The sequence below is a fragment of the Crinia signifera genome, chromosome 4, assembly GCF_055691185.1.
Source record: "Crinia signifera chromosome 4, ASM5569118v1, whole genome shotgun sequence".
Classification (NCBI taxonomy): Eukaryota; Metazoa; Chordata; class Amphibia; order Anura; family Myobatrachidae; genus Crinia; species Crinia signifera.
Window position 1 is genome coordinate 261,145,317 of NC_139220.1, and position 24,682 is coordinate 261,169,998.

At 45.8% G+C, this 24,682-nt stretch overlaps 1 protein-coding gene and 1 non-coding gene across 14 annotated transcripts in view; both read right to left on the minus strand.

Moving 5' to 3' along the window:
- The window catches only part of MORF4L1 (mortality factor 4 like 1), a 31,532-nt gene extending 10,300 nt beyond the window's left edge, over positions 1-21,232 (minus strand). The window contains exons 1-5 of one of the 13 annotated variants that reach the window (XM_083184432.1): positions 21,082-21,216; positions 17,074-17,170; positions 16,403-16,449; positions 4,568-4,677; positions 2,429-2,496 (exon numbers count right to left, since the gene is read on the minus strand). Coding sequence is in view for 5 of the 13 variants with exons in the window: in XM_083184429.1 (XP_083040555.1) it covers positions 2,428-2,496; positions 16,403-16,449; positions 20,179-20,287 (225 nt within the window). In the remaining 8 variants the exon portion in view is untranslated. Of the gene's footprint in view, positions 1-2,427; positions 2,497-4,567; positions 4,678-16,402; positions 16,450-17,073; positions 17,171-20,150; positions 20,313-20,877; positions 21,059-21,081 lie in introns of those variants that run through there. The other 12 variants (XM_083184433.1, XM_083184426.1, XM_083184429.1 and 9 more) reach the window with 12 other exon arrangements.
- Positions 21,233-21,619: 387 nt separating this feature from the next.
- Positions 21,620-21,692, minus strand: TRNAK-CUU (transfer RNA lysine (anticodon CUU)). Its single transcript has one exon. It is a non-coding gene; the product is annotated as a tRNA-Lys (tRNA).
- Positions 21,693-24,682: the final 2,990 nt, after the last annotated feature.

Genomic DNA, 24,682 nt, shown 5'->3' on the forward strand with positions numbered 1-24,682 from the left:
TCCCTTATCCAAATATCCATTATCCGAATTATTCAGAAAACCACACATTCCAGTAGGAGAAAAAAAAAAACACTTGTTTTTGCTAAAAACTTACTGGGTACACCTGTAACAGCACTACTGGGGACATGATATGTAACTGGCACTAAATATGTGCAAGACAATGATTGCTTGGTATGCCAAGTCAGTGCCTGAGATAGTACTCAAACTTTGTTTCATGTTTTGAAACCTTGTTTTTGTACAATATAGGCCAGTATTCAGTGATATTTTTCACGATGTGCAGCAAATCCTGTTTAGGATACACTGCACATTCGCCGGGTTCCGGAGGGCTGGAGCATTCGGTGCCAGCCCGCCCTTTCACCCTAATCAACGCGCCAGGGGCTCGCTGCCCCCAATGGTGAATTTTAACTCCCCCACCCCGGCGAATGCCGCAGGAAGCCTCCCTGCCTGCGCCAGAAGCCGTGTGGGGGAGGTGGTTTGGCGGGAACACAGGCGGCAGTAGCTGCCTCCCCGAGAAGACTGGGCAGGCCGGGAGGTGGAGGGAGCGCTGCGCTGGTCCCGCTAGTGCATATGTAATGAGCGGGACTCAGTGCAGTGAATATCTAATGAGCGGCTCCCCACCCCCCTGCTGACATCATGCAAAAAGAAAAAAAAGGAAAAGAAAAAATTAAACATATATTCATGTACTGCAAGCACATGAATCCAAATAGCATGCTCCTTCACATATAAAAATTACTGATTTTTTAAACACCCCAGAAAAACCTTTATTTTAAAAGAACACTTTCCAGTTCACCTTAAAAATATGGCGAATGCAAAACGGTGAATCATGGCGAAAATCATGGAGAAAGCAATTCTCATTCAGCATTCATGAATGAGAAAGCATTCAGCATTGAATACACTCTCAGCGAATCCCAGTGAAAACCCCATTGAAATACACCAGCGAATTGCAGTGAGCATGAAACTGAGAACTGGCCAGCGGACAGTGAACACTGAATAGGGTGAATCAGATTTTCAGTGTAACTATTCACTGCAGAGTGATAACAGCCCGATTCTCCTCCTCCTCCCCCCCCCCCCCCCCCCCCAAAAAAAAATGGTGAATCCAGAGCATTGAATACTGCCTACAAATGCAAGATACTTCAAAATACTTCATTGAAATATTAAAATATTGCGAAACATGGATCAGTTATCCAAAATTCTCCTGTTACCGAGCATTTTGGATAAAGGATACTCAACCTGTATTGCTATAGTTTGTATTTTGCACTAAAAGCCACTTTGGAGACATTGCTACATTCATTACAATATAGACACTTATCAGCTACAAATATTTTCTGAAAGAAACTCTGTTTCACTTGATTTGTTTACAGATATTAAGATCCTTACAAAGCAATATGGATCAAATATGGTTTGAGGTAACACGTTTAAAAAAAGGTCGACTACATGGGCCAAGTGGTTCTTATCTGCCATCAAACTCTATTTTACAGGTTTGATGTAAACCGTACCGATAGGCTATTCCCATGGCAAAGACCCTAAACACCAAGCATTCATCTTTATTTTGTGCCTCACCGGCCTTGCTCGATCCCAACTGGCTCCTCTCCAATCTGTCCTCAACTCTGCAGCCAGGCTTATCTTCCTCTCCCGCCGCTCTAAATCTGCCACTCCCCTTCAACAAAATCTGCACTGGCTCCCATTCCCCTACAGAATCCTCTTCAAACACCTCACACCCACATACGGGGCTATCTCTAATTCCATTGCTCCATATATCTCTAACCTCACCTCCATTCATACACCCTCCCGCCCTCTACGGTCGGCCGATGACTGTCGTCTCTCCTCCACCCTGATCACTGCTTCCCATACTAGAGTACAGGACTTTGCCCGTGCTGCCCCCCTTCAGTGGAACGCACTCCCTCGCTCCATTAGACTCTCCCCGACCTTGCAAAGCTTCAAACGGGCACTGAAAACTCACCTATTCATCAAAGCGTACCCTTCCACTGCATAAACTAGTCCTGCATAAACTAGCTGGTTCTCCGACCCCTTGCCTGTTTACATCCAGCTATCTAGCCACCACCCACTTGCACCTCTTGTAATCAGTCTGTCTCCCCTTCCTACTGGATTGTAAGCTCTTCCAAGCAGGGCCCTTTTCCCTCCACATTTCACTCACAGCTCTCCTATACTCACACTCGGTGACCATCTTCGTCCGCATACTCATCTCCATTGGCCTCAAGCCTCTTATAGTATGTTGATTGAGTCCTCACTACTTATATTTAAGCTGTAATGTGTATTGAACTGTGGCACTCTGTTTGTACTGTATTTTTGCTATTTATTCAATGTTATGCCAAGTTTTGTCTCCCTGTACTGTTCATTTGTACGGAGCTGCGAAACACTTGTGGCACCTTATAAATAAAATAATAATAATAATAATATTTTAACTTACTTCTTATTCCACCCGCTGTAGTGAATGAAGTACTTCACCTGCTTGTCTTTAATGGCGACTTTCACACACTAAGGGAAAATAAAATAATTTAATCAATTATGGAACATGAAATGAAGTGCAAGGCTTGTCTAATGTCTAGCAAAATAGTTAATTTATAAATGCTTTCACAGAGGTACGTGTACACTTACAACTAGCTTCCGTGTATGTTAAACACTCCTTGTCCAGATACAACCGCAGCTACACAATGTAGGCATGCTGCATGTAAACTTAATCAGCAAAGTCTGCTCAGGTGTCTAATATGCATAATGATACAAAGAAAGTGGTTTATCAGGAGATACCGCTTGACTTAAAGCAGTCATACACTTATGCGACCTCTCCCTCCTAGAAGTCGCATAAGAGATCATAAGCGGAGATATAGATAGATCTAGATATCATGCAATTCCAGCAAGTACTGCCGGTTCCAACAAATCTATAGTGCAGTACTTGCGATCTAGGGGCTCCGATCCAATACGCGGGGGACCGCACATTGGATCTAAAATGGTTATGTTATATTAGATCTACAGTGTCTAGGTCTATAATCATACGGTCAACCGCTAATGGTCGACAGGGTCCAATGGTCGACACGAGTCAAATGGGTTTTGTGTGTATGTCGACATGGACACTGTCCCGCACTCGGCACACTATTATATTCCACCTCCACGACGTAGTGCAAAGATGGGGAACTTTTGGCCCTCCAGCTGTTGCTGAACTACACATCCCAGCATGCCCTGCTACAGTTTTGCTATTTGCCCATGCTAAAACTGTAGCAAAGCATTCTGGGATGTGTAGTTTAACAGCTAGAGGGCCAATATTTCCCCATCCCTGGCGTAGTGGATGGTAGGGTATGAAATACTGCCTGTTGGCACATGTCGACTCGAAATGTTAAAAACTGCATGTCGACCTTTTTCATGGAATCGGGTGAAATCAGGCAAAAATCACAGTAGTGTCCTAGAGTCTGGTTTATTACTGCTCCAGACACTACAGTCATAACCTGCTAATTCAGGTGGTATGCTAAGGAATCCACCATCATATAGGAATCCAGGAGTCACAGACACCTGTTAGAGCAGTGGTAGCCAACCCTAGCGCTCAAGAGCTACCAACAGTTCACATCTTCCAGACAACCTAGCTGCTGCACAGCTGCACTCATTAATCACGGACACATTTTAAAAGATACACAGATGGAGCTAATTAGCTCACTTGTGATTCTGTGAGGAGACCTGCAAAAGATGCATTGTTGGTAGCTCTCGAAGACTAGGGTTGGCTACCCCAGTTCTAGAGTTTATGTACAGCTGACTGAACACTAATTCAGGTGGATGAAACACTCCTGCAGTGTGCAATGAAAAGCAATGTGAATGTAAAACCATGTCACCACTACCTGCCCTAGATACCTTTGTGATAATAGGATGGTGAGCCCCCTGGAAATAATACAGGGCTGGACAAAACCAGGTCAGGTCTTAATGGCGACCAGATTGGTCAGGAAGCATTTTTAGTTTGTCTGCCTCCTAGATCATAAAAAAAAATATGTCGAGCCTTGAACTAGTAAGATCCGAAAAAGGCTGGTCACACTCAAGAACAAGCCTAGACAGTCACTGAATAATATAACAAATATGGAACCAACAAGGGGGGAAAAATTAAGCAGAAATGTATCCCTTTCGTGTATACAATACAAGGGTGCTGGACGGCTCCCTAACAGTTGGGATTCCGACAGTCATTCCTCCGACGTCGGAATCCCGACAGCTCCCTCGTGGGGGGTCCACGACCCCCATAGAGGGAGAATAAAACCATGCCCACAGCGTGGCGAGCCCGCAAGGGGCTTCATTGTGCTCCCCAAGCTGTGCAGTCGGGATTCCGACGTCTGACTGACTGTCGGAATCCCGACTGTCGGCCAAATATACCACACCCCAATACAGTAATTCCAAAATAACACAATAAATAGGTAAACTGCAAAACAAGGAGGGATGTGGAGAGAATAGTAAAATTGGTTGCTTGTAGGAACAAACAAGTGGTCTAAAAGGGTTAAACAGTGCTTGCTATAATGCAGATACAGCTCTAAATGGAAAAAAAAAAATGAACACTTAATACTATGTAAGACATTCATACCTGCAAAAGCGATAAATGGGCAGTATATAGGGCACTAAGTCTGTTCTGCTATCTCAACCTTTTCTGACCTGGGGCTGCCATCATTATCAGTGAAAGCTGCTGGTACAGAGCTGTATATACCAAGTGTAAAACAAAAAATAAAGACAAAATACTTTACAGAAGTCGTCTAATAGATCTTACCAAGTCTGTAACAAGAAAAGTAGCATGCATATTGTACTAATGGGCCATGTACAAAGGTAGAGGAGTAAAAATAGACCATAATAAGTTGTACTTGTATACTAAGAATACTAAGAAGAACAGTGACATTTTGTACATCTATCTTGCACGAGTTAACATGGCGCATGCTGAGAAGTGAGCGCACAACAGCAATGCACAGTTCTAGGCCTTTCGGCTGTACAGGTATCTACCCATCAGAACTAGGGTGTGACTAGAGTAAAGTTCACTCAGGGCATGTTTCAGCAAATGCAGACTTGCAGAGCTGGGTGAAAGGGAGTATACGCCCATTTGGAGGTATCTATAGCAAATTGTATAACATGATTTGTAGGAAACCTGGCATGGTTGCATTGAGATATGCACAACTACACATTTGGCCAAATGTACAATTTTAGCCATGTGTTCTTTTGAGCACTATACCCCTAAATATAATCTCATGCAAAGTTATGGGCCCCACACACAGGGCGACATTCAGGCATTTTCTGAGCAATTTTACTAAATCACTCAGAAAATGCCTGAAACCACATGTAAAATCGCTGCGTGTAGACAACATGGCGATTTAAATGCATGGCCCCGCCTTTCTGAATCTGCTCAAGATTCAGAACGGACGGGTCAGATCATTTAGAGCAAATGTGCAGACAACCACGGCACTTCAGACCCCCCCCCCTCCCCCACTCGCGGAACCCCTGGCCCCTCCCCTGCACTTCCGACTGGTGCTGGCCCCTAAAATACAGGGGACCCCTACTCATTCCCCCCCCCCCCCCCCCCTATACCTGCCAAGGAGCCCGGTGCTGGTTTCTTGCCTATAGGGGGACCTTATGTAATGGTTTCCCCTGGTATTTGAGAAACCAGGACTGGCTCAGAGCCCGGGGCTGGCCATGCTCATTGTGGGGACCCCACACCATTTTTTTTACATTATTTTTCTAATATAGACAAAGAAGACTACACTCCCCAAGGCTTTAGACCAACCCATTATTTAAATTTGAAGACTTATTTCACTCAAGTCGCCAAACCCATTCTGTGAGATTTGAAATCTCCCATGCTGAATCTGTGTGTATGGCCCTTTAGAATAACACTTCTATAGCACCAAATTTCTTGACACCAAATTATTAAAATACTTAAATAGTTCTCCAAAAACCACAAAATATACAAAAACATGAGAAAAAAAAAAGAAGCCTTGTACTCCAGTTATCCAAACAGAATATTCACAAAAATGCTGATTGTGACATGTAATAAGGACCCAGTTGCGATAAGGGTCTCTATGCTGGATACATAGTAGGCGATATCTGGACAATCTGCCTCACCAGACAATATATCTAGCACATCATCCAGTGTGTACCCCCACTAGAGCACATGCCTCCAGGATCATTCGGCAGACCTTTCAGGCTTGCTACATAACAGACATGGCGCACCAAAAAGTGAGACACAGGGGATCCAGGCTGTGAATGATATATGGTGCCGTTTCATGATAATCATTCAGTGTGTCTTGTGACAGACAATGGCACTAATTCTGGTTCACTTGCAAAGGCAAATTCCTTCTCAAACGGACAAAACCATGCGCACTGCAGGGGTTGTATTTTCTCTGCACAGAAACAAAATAACTCACCCAAATGTAATTTTCTGCACGTTACATCTGCCATGCAATGCACATGGTTTTGTCCATTTGAGAAGGAATTGGCCAGGTACACACATCATTGAACATGTACTCTGCTTTAGAATCAACACAACATATCCACTTTGACCTACAATGGACTATTGGTCTATGGGAGGTATTTAATGTTTGAGTCCAACTATCGAGTCAACATTACAGCCAATCCGACCATCGGTAATTAGTGTTCCATGGGCATTATACGCCTATACAAATAAATGTATTCTCCTTGTGTGAAGGCCCCCATACACTATACGATTTGGGCACGATTTCACCCGATTCGGATGAATCGGGCCATGAAATCGGGCCAAATCGCATGGTTTGACAGCCCCCCCGATCCGATGCGCGGTCCCGTGCGCATCGGATCGGAGTCGGGCAGTCGGACCGGCTGCACATAAGATTTCCTAAATCTTATGTGCAGCCTCCGGGCGGGGGACGCCAGAGCCAGGCAGGGGGAGAGCGGGCAGCGTCAGCGGTGACAGACGCTGGGGAGGGCGATGCTGGAGAGCCGGGCTGGGGACACAGGCAGCAGCGGGCGGGGGTGGACGCCGGTGAACGGAGCTGGCCGGGCGCAGCATGACCGGGGACGGGGAGAACGCTGCAAGAAAAAAAAAACCCATTACAAATGAATTGGAAGCCAGTGATTGGCTGAGAGAGCTCTCAGCCAATCAGCAATTGGCTGAGAGAGCTCTCAGCCAATCACTGGCTTCCAATTCATTTGTAATGTTTTTTTTTTTTCTTGCAGCGTTCTCCCCGTCCCCGGTCATGCTGCGCCCGGCCAGCTCCGTTCACCGGCGTCCACCCCCGCCCGCTGCTGCCTGTGTCCCCAGCCCGGCTCTCCAGCGCCCCCCCACCGCCCGCTGCCTATTTGACAGCTACAATGCCCGGCTCCCCCCCTGTTGCGCCCCAGTGTCCCTCACCCCGCTCTCCCCCTGCAGCTCCCCGGGAGTTTTATATGATAAATCGCATGGCGATTTATCATATGCACAACTTGGCACATCAAGTGCCTTATCATGATGGAAACCTCCCGGGGAGCTGCCGGGGAAATCGGGTCCGACTTGTCCCTAGGACGAGTCGGGCTAATGTATGGGGGGCCTTAGAGCAGTGGTTCCCAACCCTGGTCCTCAAGTACCCGTATGAGTTTTCCAGGTCACCCAGCAGGTGCACTCATAAGTGACCGACATTTTAAAAGATCCACAGGTGGAGCTAATTATGTCACTTGTGATTCTGTGTGGAGACCTGGAAAATGTGCACTGTTGGGGGTACTTGAGGACTAGGGTTGGGAACCACTGTGTTAGAGAATGTGGGGAAATGGGGACAAAATTGGGACCACAAAGTCTTGACAATATGAAAAAGGATGGCACGGAAAGAGCAGGCATATTACCTTTATCTCCAGCAATTCTGAGGTAAATACTTTTCTAGATCACCCTGGAGTAATAGTAGTAGGCAGAAAAATGAAAAACTAGGCCAACATAGATCTCTTTATAGGCAATATAAGACTTTCTACAGCTAGGTCTTTGCTTCTTGGCAAGACTACAAATTATTGGAGACTTGTAAAGAGGCCGTAGAGAGGCTTATGTGCTGCAGAATCATTGTCTGAAAGGAACCTGGATTGAAATTGAAATTTATCTATACAACTGTCGGTACTCTTTACCTAGAACGGCGCCCGCGATTGAAATCGCGGGCGTCGGGGGTAAAAATCGCGGTGATCGCGGTCATCGCGGGTAAATCGGGATGGCCGCGATGCCCGCGATTTTCCCATAGGGAACAATGTTAAAACGGCAGATTGACCGCGATTTTACTATTAAATGCCTCAATGGACCCGATTTGGGGCCAAATAGGCCAAATTAACCCTTAAATGGCCCCCCAAATTTTTAACGCCACCCCACGATCCACGCCAACCCGAAGCGTGGCGAGCGCAGCGAGCCCGCGAGGGGCGGCGGTACGCATCCTCCGACCTTTTCATGCCCTACTATCCACTAGGGCGTGGTGTGAGAATATAATAGTGTGGCGAGCGCAGCGAGCCACCGAGCCCGAAGCGTGGCGAGCGCAGCGAGCCCCGCGAGGGGACGCGGATACCTTCACAGGTAGACGCGTCCCCTCGCGGGCTTCACAGGTGTCCGCGTCGCCACGGACACCTGTGAAGCCCGCGAGGGGACGCGCATAACTGTGAAGGTATCCGCGTGCGCTCGCCACGCTTCGGGCTCGGTGGCTCGCTGCGCTCGCCACACTATTATATTCTCACACCACGCCCTAGTGGATAGTAGGGCATGAAAAGGTCGGAGGACGCGTACCGCCGCCGCTCGCCACGCTTCGGGTTGGCGTGGATCGTGGGGTGGCGTTAAAAATTTGGGGGGGCATTTAAGGGTTAATGGGCTCTGTGGCCCATTTAACATTGATTCCTATGGCCAAATCGGGTGGATTGAGCCATTTAACAGTAAAATCGGGTCCATCGCGCCTTTTAACATTGATTCCTATGGGAAATCGGGAGCATCGCGTCGCGGGCATCGCGGGTACATTTATGTGCGGCCGCGACGCGACCGACACGATTTCCATGTTTAACATGGGTTTCAATGGGAAATCGCGGGCATCGCGTCGGTCGCGTCGCGGACGCACATAAATGTACCCGCGATGCCCGCGACGGGCGCCGTTCTAGGTAAAGAGTACCCAACTGTCTGTCCCCTAGGGACAGACATATAAAGCCCCCAGTGGGTGTAATAACTAGTCCGGACAAGACAAAGGGCCAATGTAAAAGCCTCAGAGTCCTGCGGGATGCAATCATTTACAAGGCATGGTTTTGCCTTGTAAATGATTGCCCATTTAAAAAATACCTGTGTTTGGCCCGCATCCCGAACGACCGCTGGACTGTGGCTTTTACATTTGGCCAAGTCTGCATTCAGCACCGTCTGTGACCTGCCCCTGTACAGGTTGGTACTCTTTACAAAAATTAAGTAACAGCTGCGAGAGATGGATGGTTTATTGATATTTCTAAAGAAAAGTTATTATACACTGCCACATGGTCCTTTATGTTCTGTTACTGGTCAATACCAAATAGAAGGGCATAAAACAGGAAGATCCAGACCGATACTTTGGATTTATAGCCTGCTGACAAGGACTTGGAAGCTGAACTCTGAGCACAGTTACCATGTTAGCTGAAACACTTGTCATTAACCTAGTGCAACTCAAATGTTAAGCGCCATAAGCCAGCAGATTTCATTATAGCTCCTTTTGGGCACCATCGGCTCAGGGTGGCGAGCATTGCTACTGCAGCAGCATTGCATTTTGGAGTGTTGATTTATGTGCTTATTAACGTCTACCTATTGTGCGTTTCATGTATAAAATTAAATGGTTTTTTACCTTAAATACTACACTATGATGGCTTTTTGTTAATTACCCCTAATGTGAAACCAAAGTTTTTGAGCTAGGGGTGTTTCAATCTCGTCTTTTCAGGCAAGCCTGATTTACCATTGATGGAAAATATACTTCATGCCATACAAGTTATGGATATCTGAATGGTTTGTCACTTAAAGGTGTTACTTGCTGCATGTATATATACAGATCGCACCAATGTGTCACAATTTTATACTGCACCAGTTATTTTGATGGTTTGGCAAACACTACACTGTGTACCGATAGCTGCATGTTCTATCACTTGTGCTATTATTTTTTTTTTTTTTACTAATTTCCTTGTAACCATCACTTCACCAACATCTGCCCCAATGTTTCTTTCAAGATTCTGGCCCTGTAGTGCCCCATATTTAAGAATAACTTACTTTCTAATTACCAGGCTGTCCTTCCCATATATCTGACCCAAGATGGATCCTCCCCAGGTGCCATGGGCCAGACCCATCTTGAAAAGGATTGTCTAATAGTATAGAGCACAGGTTCTCAAACTCTGTCCTCCCACTGAGTGCATGTTTTCCAGGTCTCCTCACAGAATAAAATAATTACTTCCATCAGTGGATATTTTAAAATGTGTCCGTGAGTAATGACCTGCACCTGTCAGGTGACCTGGAAGACTTGAACTGTGTGGGGTCCTGAGGACAGAGTTTGAGAACCACTGGTATAGAATCCCATTCCATCTTGGATACACTATGCTGTAAAACAGATTTAGAGTATTCTTCCCTAATAACAGACGCTATAGACAGTGCAAATTATCTAACCCAGGCTGGCTCTTCCACCGAGCTAGATGGTTTCCGCCATCTAATGCAGCATTTTATTACAGGCAGTACATTTGGCACGTGTCCCCCGACTGGTAATTTAGCCTGACATGAACAAATGTTAGAGGTACTGGACTATTTAATCCCGGGTCATGTAAGTACGTCCTGACAGTGGAGACCCTGGCCCACTTTCGGCCCCCTCAGCAGTTTTTCGGCATGGTTTTCAATGTCCCGCCTGCCAATAAGTGAAACAAGGGAGTGTCTGACCAACTCCTTTTAAAGTAGAGTCTGTTCTGACTAGCTGACTCTTTAATGTTGTCTGGAACATCAGCAAACCTTAAACAGTATTTCCTTATTGTTCCTTTAGGGAAAAAAAAAAAAAAAAAAAAAAAGAACACACACACACACACACACACATATAGAGAGGAGCTTTGCAATAGTCATCAGCAAATTGACTCGGCTGCTGGACTCAATCATGTCCAGGGCTGCTCCTTTATGGCTGAATCTGCATTTCTGCTCAGCCATATGCCTTGCCTCACAGTGGTATCCTTTTTGTGTGGTTAGGCACTGAGCACATATACTCAGTCAACCCTTTCACTAGGGTGAGGAAAAGCCTGGAGGAACCACTGCTTCATGCCAACACCAGTCTCACCTCCTATAGCTTAAGACCAAACTGGTAACGCTCCCTTAGTACAGACCTGCTCCTTTTAGCACTTAATGAAAACTGAAAGAGGTTTGAGGGGAGGCGCTTATATACCACCAAGAGCAGAAATCGCTGGGCAAGTTTTGCCACACAGGACAATACTTCTTCCAGGTGTTGCAAATTTTCCCGTCCTTCAAACAAAATACAGGTGGCTAATATAAACATCTATTCAGACACTTAAATTGTTTCAGCAGGAAAGTTGGTGTATCTAGATTAGATTTTTGGATACTTGTAGTTGCAGCATGCTGGGGTTGTACAATTCCCAACTGGGATACATGTGTTAGGGATGGTTCGGTTTAATTATTCTGCCACTCCCTGGGATCCAGATGGATCATCTCCATTTGGAATTCCTAGGTTTTGACTAAGCCTGTGAACATGGCAGGTCCCAGCTTTCTGCCAGGTGTGTACAAGTTATAATCCTTTCCACGTGTTTTGGAACAGGCATGCCGTGGTGTGCCACTATGTCGGCCCAGTTCTTACAGATTGAGCTTTCGATTTTGCATAGGTCATATTATACCCACGGTTCCAAAACCTATCTCCCGTACCCCTCAATTAGGCTTTTTGTTTAGGAGTACCCCCCTTGATTTTAAATATCCACAGCACATAAAAATGCTGTGGAAGTGAGCAGTGTCTGTGTCAGTCTGTGTCCTTATATTAACCCCTTCAGTGGTGGGTGTTTTGTTTGGGAGCGCTCCCCACTGAGTGAGTTTTTTTATGGGGCGCACTCGCTTAAAAAAAACCACCACTGCCTCCCTGGGTCCGGGTAGTGCCACTGCACCGTCAATCAGCGGCTGGCCGGACCTGCGCCCCCACACTGCATACCTGTCCCCGGCAGCCGGCTTGTCATAAGCCGGTGCCGGGGACTTCAATACAAAATCCGGAGGGGAGTGGGGGGAGGAGGAGGTAGCACCGCAGAGGGGAGGGAGCCGCGCAGCGCTGAAGCTGCCTGAGTTCAGTGATTGAACTAAGCAGCGCTGTCCGGCTGTAAATTTGGCAATCCCGAGGATTTTCCAGGCTTGCCAGACTGGGCACTGAGGCACAGCCCGGAAAATTCTCGGGATTGCCACTGAAGGGGTTAAGGCAGGCATGTCCAAACTGTGGACTTCCAGCTGTTGTGAAACTACACATTCCAGCATGCCTTGCAATAGTTTTAGCAATACCTAATAGAAAAACTGCGGGCAAGGCATGATGAGACTTATAGTTTCACAACAGCTGGAGGGCATAGTTTGCACATGCATGCATTAAGGAGTAGCAGAGGAGTCGTGTGCAGTTGGGAATATGGTCCCTCTGTGGCTGGCCATTGGTTGGTACTTTCTCTTGGGTTCCCGCCATCGCCTGTACTAGTATTAATGCTGCTGTTTCCTCCAACTGTGTCAGTATGGGGCAGATGATCGCTGATGTCTGAGGGCAGCGCAGGTAACTCACAGTGGATTGGTTGTCAGGTAAAAGCATGAGGAACCGGAATTGATGCGACATGGCAATTATGACTTCTGCAATCACTGGTAGACTACTACTACTTCCGCCATTTGCATGTACCCCGAAGGTCTGAGTACCCCAGGATGGGAACGACTACATTACACAATCCAGGATGCTTCAATATGCCAGTAGCCAAATTACAACATGCCCTAAATGTGGGCAGGTAGCTTTAGGAAGCTTGCCTGTTTATGACCCCTGATGCAAGCTTTAGGGATTAAGGGGTAGATTTATTAAGCTCGGTGAAGTGATAAAGTGTCTGTTTTTTATCACCGGCCAATCAGCTCCTAACTGAAGTTACAGGCTTGGTTTGAAAAATGACAGGTAGGAGCTGATTGGCCGGTGATAAAAACCAGACTCTTTATCACTTACAAGCTTAATAAATCTACCCATTAAGTGAGGGAACGCATTCATGGAACAGGTTTACCAGTGATAACTATGGTGTTTTGAAGAATGACTTGCTTGGTAGTGTGCTTCTGTTACATCTTGCTCCTTCCTAATCATAGTTGGAAGCATTATAATTTGTATAGTATGTACATTTTAAGAATGTCAAGTACTGGAGTAAAAATACAAGTATTAACACAAGGGGGGGGGGGGGATTAGAAATAAATAAGCTCACACACACACACAAAAAAAAGGTTTAAGTCAATCAAATTATCCTGTGCGTTATAACACTGAAACATTGCTATGCGTTAAAAACCTTAAACAGTTAAAGTGATTAGGCTTTGATAATTTATTTGAAGGAGCCAAGCATTAGCACTGGATATGTGTGAAAAGGTTTTACATTGAAGTAAACAAAGTGATAATATAGAGTGCGCTAAACAACCAGCTCCTACCTTCCATGTCGCAGACTGTGTTTGAAAAAGGTCAGGCAGGAGCTGATTGATTGGTTGGTTGTTTATCACTCTATTTTAATCACTTATGAAGCTTAGTGCATCTGGCCCTAAACCATGAGTTGTTTCTCGGTGTATTGCCTGTTTAATGTATTCGTGTTCACCCATGTCCTATGGAAATATTGGTGGAGAAGCTTGATGCTAGGCAGATATACCAGCTGATTCCCCTCCCTATGGGGCACATTTACTATTAAATATTTGCAGGTAATTCCACCAAAGAACATTTTTCGGGGGTTAGCTGCAAATATCAAGTATCCCTGCATGTATCTTGGAGGGACCTAAGCAGCAATCTCCTATCCCTGCATGGAGCCCCCATAGGTTTCTATGGGGGATGCAATGCTGCCCGATGTACAGATGGAGCCGCTCAGAGCTGCTCCTGGCAATGCCATCACCATCCGCCAAGAAGGGCGTGTGCCCCATTCTCCCAGAAGCCCTGCAGCCTGTCTCCCTGAAGCATGCGCGCCCCTGCCAGAAACATCGTCATGGTGAGCTGGCAGCATGGCTCCATTTGTATTATCATCAGGCAGCATCATATCAGGTCCCTGGTAAATTGGCCCCTATATCTTTTTTGTCTGATTTACTGCATTGGTTCAGCTTACTAAAATGAAGACTGCAAGCAACAAGAACTTGGAATAAGAATGATTCCATTTACAATAGGCTTTTTTTCTTTTAAGTCCTGCTGTTGTGCCTCTAGCCAAAGCATAAAAAAAAATAAAAATAGAAAAAACAAGATAAATATATACTGCATATCAAAAATAATAAAAAAAAAACAACAACAACATTTGGTTTAAAACAGCCATCCCTGCCGATACTTAAAACAAATCCTGCATGTGGCTGATCAGCAACAATTGCATAGATTTATATCTAGATTCTTTAACATGTGCGTAGCCTTTTCATGGTTCCATCAAGGTTACTGCAAACCAAAGCACTTTACCTGAAGAAAACCAATGTACAGATTAACATTCTTGACTAATTATGTAACTGCAAACAAATTATCCTGAGTATAGGAAATGTCCAGGTACGGTGATCTCCATCCTCCCTGCTCTGCATGGTTTACTTTCACCATGAGCGGCACCACAATATATAATACACTGTCAATTTGGATGCATAGGGAGAGTGACTGTGCATATAATTAACATAACGCAGGGTTTAAACCATGAACGGCAGGTCTCCATGGCAACAAGCAAAAAATGTTATAGCTGGGGACCAGATATGCAGACACAATGGCCAGTAAGGAGTTTGATTTCATGGTTCTGCTCTGCCCACTCAACACTGCTATACTATCGCATCCAGCAGTAGTCATGCAGGTGGCCCAAACCTCATTTTGTGATTGACGCTCTGAAAATTTGCACAGGTCCTGACTGCTTTCCTCACAGCCTTAGAATTGCTTTGATGGCAATCGGAATCTACGCTAGGTATCATGCCCCTGAGCAGAGAGGACAGCACTGGGATTCCTTCAATAGCTCTCTGATCACAACAATGCAGATATTTAGGCAGCCTGGAACCAGGCTTATCACCAGGTCGCCGATGTCATCCGGGAGCGGGGGTCGAATGTCTGGCGGGGAGGAGGCACCACGGATGTGACGCTGCTGCCTCCTCCATAGAAGTGAACACGAACTGGGTCACTTGACCAGGGTTACCCATTCATAATGCCCAGCAACACCTCTGTTTTTATTCCCGGTTGGATTGCCAGACCCAGGCTATTTGAAATTGCTCTTTCACACAGCATGCAGACCTGTGTTATTTGTGTAGTGTGAAAAGGGTATTACTAGCGGTCCATGACATGTCATTGACACGCAGAAAATTTTAAATCATGTCGACTTTTTCATGCGTCTACCTTTTACACGTCGGACACTGTATTTAATAATCTCTCCCCGCTACATATTTCGATCAACCCTATTTCCCTTGCCACAGATTTGATTATCACCATCATGCAGTCTTCCTCTCAATGTGTTGGTTGGGACATCCACCAAATACCTACTATGCGTAATCCACAGCAAGCACACCCGTACATGCATCCAGATGTTAAGGACATAAGTCACAGACAAATTAGGTGTACGCACAAGCTGGCAGCCGCATAATGTATCAGAATATATATATCGCCTAGAGCAGCGGTTCTCAAACTGCAGATCTAGACCACAAAGCGAGTCGCTACTCCATGTTGCCGATTGTCAGACTAAACACTTCTGTAATCTCTCATTGATCCAAGGAGTTTGAGAAATCTGTTGAATTGACTGTTAATTCAGACTCCTTGCATCATAATGTGCCTGCACAATGGTGCTGTGCAAGTGCAGTCTGCTGACTTAACAGTAACTTGCTGAAGTTCTGTAATGCATTTTTATTGTTTAATGCACTTCCCATGGGATTAGTGGGAGTATTAAATTGTCGTTCCATCAGTATTCTGAATGCTGGCATCCTAACCACCCAGACATTCTTATGTATCCCCAACACACACACACTTTTATTACTACATTAAAACAGTTACCTTCAAAATAATGCTAGGCTACTTTAAACTTCCTGTCCCTTCTGAACAGATTAGTCTTTTTTTTTTTTTTTTAAGAAAGGGGGTCTTTTAAATCTTGAAAATTGATTGGGACCAGGCGCCTAATTTGCAGACCATCGTAAGTAACAAATGTTATGATGAGAATCAGGAGGAAAAAAAAAAAAAAAAGACGGGAGCATTTATTTTCATGAGAACAATATCCTGGAACCAAGGAGAAAAAAAAAAAAAAAAAAAAGACATACCTTTGCTTCATACAGGAGAGGCCCATGAAAACACAAGACGCGTTCACCTGTAAGATGAATGATCAAAATCAAGGAAGACCGAAACCACACACACACATAAGCAGCATGTCATACACGCATAGGGCAGGGTTTGTAGCCAAACCTTTAGCACTGTAACACATAATTATAGGTTAGTTACAGTATTTGCCAACCTCCAAAATATCCATGCATGAGCAAAACAGGTCCTCAATTAGACAAAGGAAAGTAAACATATACACAATAGCATCTGTGACCCAAAGGGATGGAACAAATTTAGCACTGTGAACACAAGTGTGTGTGTACTAAGCAGATGCACATCATTGTCTATTACTCTAGTATAGTAGATTACATAACAAGTGGGGAAATAGAACCACACACTAGAGGAGACATTAATATTTACTGCAGCAGCAAGAGACTGGCGAGGTGGGGCTACAATGCTGGGTTACGGTGGATCTAATACAGCAGACATTGCAAATATTTTGATTAGTATTTATTTTAAATTACATCAAGACTGCTCTTAGATAGTGTCCAGTAACCAGTGGGGAACTTTAATCCGAATCAATCATTTTTATTTATGGACCAAATAATACCACCCCACTACCCTCTGTCTTACACCCCCTTAGATGTTATCTTTAATAAATAAATCAACATACTTCTCAACTCAAGCAGTGAAAACTCTGGAGTCTCCTTACTAAAAATAAAACCTTGCAATGGCGTAAATGTCCATCAAAGGCAGGGGAAGAGCCTAACCTGTGAGGAAACAAAAGAAATCAGGAACATTCAGTCTCACAGGGTAGCTACAAGAGTTGAGAAGTACGATGTAAATCAATCAAACAATCTATTCATTGCAAAAGCTCTTTAAGGTACATCCCAGGAAGTTAGCTTGGAATGTGAGGCCTGCATTAACATAACATCTGCCTTCCATAGGACTAGTGTCAATGACAGGATAACATGTACAGTGGTCTCTCAGTCTCTGGTACAAACAGAACATCATTACGGTTTGCTTTGAGAACTACTAGTCAGCAAACCAGTAACCGTCGTAACAGACCTGGGCAAGATACAGGCTTATATCCAGTGGTGTAGAAGCAACCATGCACTCTAAGGGGAGGGGACTATTTATCCCTACGTGTCCTATACATGTACCACTGTACCAAAATAAATTAGGAAGAAGACACCCATACGCAGCTGAAAAGAGCCTATACCCAATGACATGTAGCGTTTTCATTGCATAAATCCTACCGGTGTACATACAGTACAAAAACTGACAAAGTATACAGTAGCTATACAAATTAGAAAATGCAGTCAATAGAACTACAGATTACAGCCTTATATACTGCAAAAATAAAATATGAATAAAAATCTTCATAATAGATTACTACAGCTAAGCATGTATGTGCAAGCCATTGTCTTCTACAGGGTACTACGTCACAGTAACCTTTTCCAAGGGCATAGTATACAAAATGACCATTGTGCTTTCCGCTAAAAGTCCGCCCATCTGACAGTAGGAATTGCTAAATGATGTGCTATGACTATATTCTGTACACATGGGTTGTTTCTGATTAACCCTTTGAGTGCCAACATTGTGAGATGTGCAAAATATCCACTAAAAACAGCTAGAAATAAATGGTGAGTGTAGGATAGTTTAGCGATCTGGTCATTGAAGAGCCCTAAAACAGATTTCAAGGATAATGGCAAGCCATTTATAAATTACGTTCTAAAGGTGTGTGTACAATGTGATATATTTTAAATGATATTGCTCATTTTGACACCAATATTGCCTAGTGTATATGCTGTGAATATGCACTCCAGCAGACCCCCCCCCCCCATCACCTGTGCAAGCACGTCAATTTGACTCAACAAATGACTGCACGCTCAGAGGGATCCTGTGACATCAATGAATTATATTATATATTCAGTGTGTATGTGATATATAATTTACCTGCGAGCATTTCACCGGAGCTGCAAATTGCTCAGTGTATGCGCACTTTTACGGTTATGTTTTTCTTTTACAGTCTGGTATCTAGTGATCTAGAATTCTGCCCGGGGTCATGACTACTATGGTAACCACTTCCCACCTCTGCCTTTGTATAACATGTGGCGAAGGCAATTCAAGTAAACGGGTGTGGGTCATTAGGTCGACAGTAGTTCGACCACTAAAAAAGGTTGACATGGCTTTAGGTCGACTGTCAAAAGGTCACAGGTTCTTTGGGTCCGAAATGTCGACACAGTTGGGTACGGAAAAAGTTCACTGCATCCCCTCGCATGGGTCGCTACGCTCGGCATGCTTCGGGCTTGGTGCCCCGCTACGCTTGGCACACTATTATATTCTCCCTCAGTCTGTCAGCACATGTTGGTTAAAAAAAAAAAACATGTGAAAAACCCACTGTCAACCTAATGCCCCTGTCGTCCTTTTTCATGTGTAGACCTTCATTGGTCGACCTAATGACTGCATACCAAGGAAACATTGTATCCACAAATTGAAATTCAGGAACTTTATGTCACAGGCCAGAACTATTTTTTCCTCCCACCTCAAAGAGGTGCATGTTACCCAGAAGTTTTCCAGGTCCGGCAAGCTGACAAATTCCCACGTTGCAGCCCAACCCTGGTAAGAGCAGGGTCATTTCCATTCACATATACCAAAATCCCAGGTTGCTGCATGTGCAACAACCTGGTCTTTTGTTTCTAAGGGCCCCCATACATTGGCCCTGAGCTCCCCCGGCAGCTCCATGGGAGAGCTTGATAAGATTTAACACTTGATGTGCCATTTTTTACATGTGATAAATTGGATGCGATTTAATCACGTTAACCCGGGGAAGCTGCAGGAGAGCAGAGTCCGGGGGAGCTGCAGGTGGGGTAGCGGGCAGGGTCCGGGGTAGAGGCAGACGGGGAGCGGGGACCAGAGAGCAGAGTCCGGTCCCCGCGACGAGCTGCGGGAGAACATTAAAAAATCCTATTCAAAAGACTGGGCGGCCACTGATTGAATCAGCAGCCTCCCAATCGTTTGAATATGATTTTTCTATTCTCCCACTCACCGCGGGGAACTGAGTGCAGGGTCCAGGGTAGCAGCAAGCGGGAGAATAGAAAAAATCCTATTAAAAAGACTGGGCGGCCGCTGATTGGCTGAGCTCTCGGCCAATCAGCAGCCTCTCAATCTTTTGAATAGGATTTTTTTCTATTCTCTTGCCGCGCCCCCAGACTCTGCTCTGCTGTCCCCCGTCTGCCGCTACTTCTGCCGCTCCTCCAGACCGAACCCTGCCTCATTGATGGCTGCATATAAGATTTATCTTATGTGCAGACCGTCGATGCGCACGGGACCGCGCATCAGATCGGACGTCAAACACTACGCAATTTGGGCAATTTCACCCAATTTCTGGGCCAGATCCACCAGAAGTGGGTGAAATCAGGCCCACATCGAGTAGTGTATGGGGGCCTTAAGTACGAAATAGGTATAAAGTAGCATATATGTGCGCAGACAGGCATTGCAGTGGTGTTTTGGGTCACATCACCCATAACTTATCCCGATTGGCAATGTGTCTCTAGAATACTTTATAATCCACAAATAAAAAAATGAGAAACTTGTAGCTACGAAAAAGAAAAATTTAAAAAATAAAAGTGATAAAAAAAAGAGATATATATAAAAATGTACCTATGTGGGGATTGCGGCTTTAATATATGATTAATAAAATAGAAACAGATCTCACATTTGAAGTGTTTGTGCCACATTAAATACCTTCATATAGGTGCAGTTTCCATCATACCTATTTTCCCTTCTCTCTTCCAAGTAGCACATAATAGAATCCACAAGTTGTCCCAGGCGAGTTTATCCTGTAGAGGTGGCTGTCCAACAGTCCTCGTGGCTACTGACATGCCAGGATTTCAGGTCAAAACATACCTAAACATATTGCTAAATTATACACAGCATCATTAATCGAATGAAAAAAAATGCATTCTGTTTGGTTCTGTTTTCTTTTTATGACAAATCTCAAAACACTGGCAAGTCATTTTGCCCTGAGGGACTGAGGTGGACAGCCCATGCACTGCCTCCACACAGGATAAGGACCATACATGAAAAGCCTGGGAACAAGGAGCGGATGAAGGTCTATTGTCTTATTGTGCTATGCCAGCTACACACTGAGGAGAAACATTACAGCAATGCAATCACTGCGACACTGTGCAGCCATGCTGCTGGCCTTGCACAGTACATCACTCCCGTTACCTCATCTTATTACCAAACCCCACAGAGAAACACATAGTATAAGGACCCCGGACTCGTTCCTCGAGGCAACCTAGCATTCCGTGTCTTAAGGATAGCCAAGTTTGAGCACAACGGGCTTAAAATGCATTATTAGTTAGGAAGCCTTGGTAAGCGAGTGTCGGAATCTCTATGGCACAGAGGTCTCACAGTATTAAGCAGGCCCAGGCTAACCATGCAGAAAAGGGACAGTAATCCTCCTCACCATGAGAGCACCGGGCGCCACCGCCACCGCACGCTGCTGCTGCCGCCCCCCACCTATGAAGCGCGGGGAGCCCGGGAGCACTGCCCCTTTATGGGCGGCTGGCTGATGCTGCTGCTGTGTGCACGGACGCTCCCCCTTTGCCAGTGAGCTCTAGCGCCCCCACGTCTGCCCCAGGGTAGGTGACATTTTTGCGTCCCGGCTTACCCTCTTGAAACTTGGGCCTTGGGTCCTGCTTCGGCGCCATTTATAACGTCCGCGGCTCCCGTGGACGGATCCGCCGCATCTACACACCGCGCGGGCCCGCACGTCACGGCGCCGTTCGCGCATGCGCGTCTCCGCTGCCCTTCTTCTGCTCGCCCTCTGCGCATGCCCAGTAAACACACACCAACCGCGGGGGATGATGGGAGTTGTAGTTCTCTGTCATGCCCGCCATTTCAGTAATCTCCTCCACCCTGCGTGAGGAAAAATGCGTTTGGGGTGCTTCTTATTAAATAAAAATAAGTAAAACATTCTGTACTATAATAAGCGTTTTTTTCTAAATCTGAATAATATGAAGAGTGCTACCCCCACCCTCACCGGGTTCCTGTTTAGCTGGGTGAGAAGCATCTAGCAAGCACGTCTCTAGAAAAGAAAAATGGGGCATAATACTTTTATTGTCTCATCAATAGAACATGTAATGCTGATCCAAGATTATATTTTATATAGTGGAGGAAAAGAATAGAAGCAAGAAAAAAAAAACTGTCGCCCAACGTGGGGCTCGAACCCACGACCCTGAGATTAAGAGTCTCATGCTCTACCGACTGAGCTAGCCGGGCACCTGAAAGAATTTGAGAAAGTGCAGTTTATGACAGGGAGAGAGAGTTTTCTTACTCAATGTGTAGGTAAGAAGCTGAGCAGCAGTGTGTATTGTGCACGTGTGAGCTTATGTCACTCACACAAGGCAACTTCCCTATGAGCTTTTCTCTCCTGCAACCCCTGGACACAATTTCCAGTAGCTGCGCCTCTTCCCATTCTCCTGTGTGCCTCCCAGTCACACCTGGCTGTGCTCTCACACACATAACATTTCACCAGTTTTCTAATTCTAAACTGTTTTTTTTTTTTATATTTGTAAATTACTTGGTTGAAACTTTTTTCTAGGGTGTGCTAGCATTTGAACTTGTAGGTTAAATACAAATAAATCTATATCACTTTCTTTCTTTCACTATTAAAGCATGCCTTACTATTCATTTTAATAATTTGCTTCTGAGGACCTTAAACATATAAGTCAATTTGGCTATATCGCCAACGCCCAGCATGTCATGGTGTTAACTGAACGATAAAGTTTACCAACATCGTTCAGCATGTACGCTTACTACAGGGTTGCCTACCCTCCCGGAATGGCCGAGAGGGTCCCGGAAATCGGGTCCCCCTCCCGGCCCCCCGGAAAGGGTGGCAATCCTCCCGAATATCCCCCCCAGCTCCCGCGATGTGTCCCTCGGGGGTAGGGTTACCACCCGTCCGGGATTACTCCGGACAGTCCGGTATTTCAGGCCGGCGTCCGGAGTCCGGACGGGTGGCTGTCCCGGACTATACAATGTCCGGGATTCAGGTGGCCCTGGCAGCAGCAGCTGCAGCACTGTCCGAATCTACGGGGTTAGCGAGGGGTGGAGGGAGAGACAGCTCTGTGTCATCAGTGTCCGTCAGCACAGGCAGACAGGGGGTCCCTCCAGGGTATGAGAAGTCGCCGGCGGGGTCCCTCCAGCGCATAGGAAGTAACCGGAGGTGTCTCCGCTTAATTTCCATGCGCTGGAGGGACCCCGCCGGGACTTCCTATACCCTGGAGGGACCCCCGTCTCCCTGGGCTGTCGGACCCTGTGATGCAGCAGCAGTACCTGTGTAAATGCAGGAGGAGAATGCCAGGACTCGGTCCTTGGCGGTGCTAGCCTCAGCAGGGTATAGGAAGCAAGGAGGAATTCTCCCTGCTGAGACGAGGTGAGCATAATGCTTCTCGCCCTCGGTCCTGCCTGCCACAGACACTTCGCTAGTTTTATAGACTGTGGCAGGCTTTACAATCAACCTAAATCCTCACAGTAAGGTATATTATAGTGAGGCTTTAGGTTGATTATAAAGGCTGCCACAGTCTGAGCTGAAAGTGAAACTAAAGATTCACGTGCACACTTGCACTTGTGTGTGTCCAGAATCCGGACAGCTGCACCTGGAGCCTGCCTGCCTGCCACCCCAGGTCTGACTCTGAAACTTCTAGGATTATATATATATATGTGTTAAGTGAGGGAACAGGAGGGATAACTTTGATGGGAGGAGGAGGGATAATTGTGATAGGAGGGGTAAAGGGGAAATAGTGATGGATTGGAGTGATGGGAGGGGGTGCAAAACATTTTTTGCCAGGGGGACGCAAAATTTCTAGTTACGCCACTCCACTGATGTGACCGATCCATCCAGCCCAGACCTGGAATACACACCCCCTTGGTAATAAGGGTAATAGGTATTTATTCTCCCCCTTGGCAATGGGCATTTGCACCCCCCCCCCCCCTTTGGCAACATGCATTTGCACTACCTAGTGGCATCGGGCATGAAGGCCCTGTCATCACGCATTAAACCACTAACAATTAACATGTATGTAAGTGGCACTTATATGGCATAATATATATAATAGGCATTAGGATGTGTGGTGTGTGTAATGGGCATCACAGTGTGTGGAATGATGGGCATTACAGTGTTTGGAATAATGTGTAATGGGCATTGCGGTGTTTGGGATAATGTGTAATGGGCATTATGGCATGTGGTATACTATGTAATGGGTGTGTGCCATGTAATCAGCATTACGGTGAATTTTTTTTAGCGCACGCCTTCGGCGTGCACTGTTTGTCCCTCCATTACAAAAAATTTGTTGAGTCCTGGCATAACGTGTAATGGGCATTTAGGTGTATGGCATAACATGTAATGGGCATTATGGCATGTGGTATACTATGTAATGGGTGTGTGATGTGTAATCAGCATTACGGTGTCTGTGTTGTCCCTATCTTAGAAAAAAATTGAGTCCTGGCATAACAAGTAATAAGCATAATGTGTAATGGGCATCACGCTGTGTGGCATAAGATGTAATGGGCATTATGGCATGTGGTATACTATGCCATTTTGTACATTATGTAATGGGTGTGTGACGTGTAATCGGCGTTATGTTGAATTTTTTTGCCTACGGCGCACACTGTCTGTATTATGCCTGCTTTACAAAAAACCTTTACAGTCCTAGCATATCGTGTAATGGGCATTGCGGTGTATGTCGTAACATGTAATGGGCATCACGGTGTGGGGCATAACAGGTAATGGGTATTACTGTGTATGATGTAACATGTAACTGGCATTATGGTATGCAAAATCAAGAATGAAATTGAAGCAAAGGTTTAAAAAAATTCAACATAAGGGGGCCAAAGGGCGGAGCTGGGGCGGGACATGGGCGGGGCAGTGGGTGTGTCAAGGGGCGGGCCAATGTCCGGGAATCTCTCAACAAAAAGGTGGTAACCCTACTCGGGGGGGGAGGGGGTCCGCGGGTAAAATGCTGTGATCGCGGCATTTTAGCCCTGCCCCCTGCAGTGCAATGCCTGAAATGCCGGCATTGCACAGCGGGGGGCAGGGCTAAAATGACGCGACGCTGTAGGCACGCCCACCAACAGGGCAGCATCTGTGTGGCCTCACCACTGAACCGCCTCTTTTTCACTCCTGGATATGGCCCCGCCCCCCTGCCTAACAGAGCTGGCTGCCCTCTCCCGGAGAGGGAAGCTCAAAAGTCGGCAAGTATGACTTACTA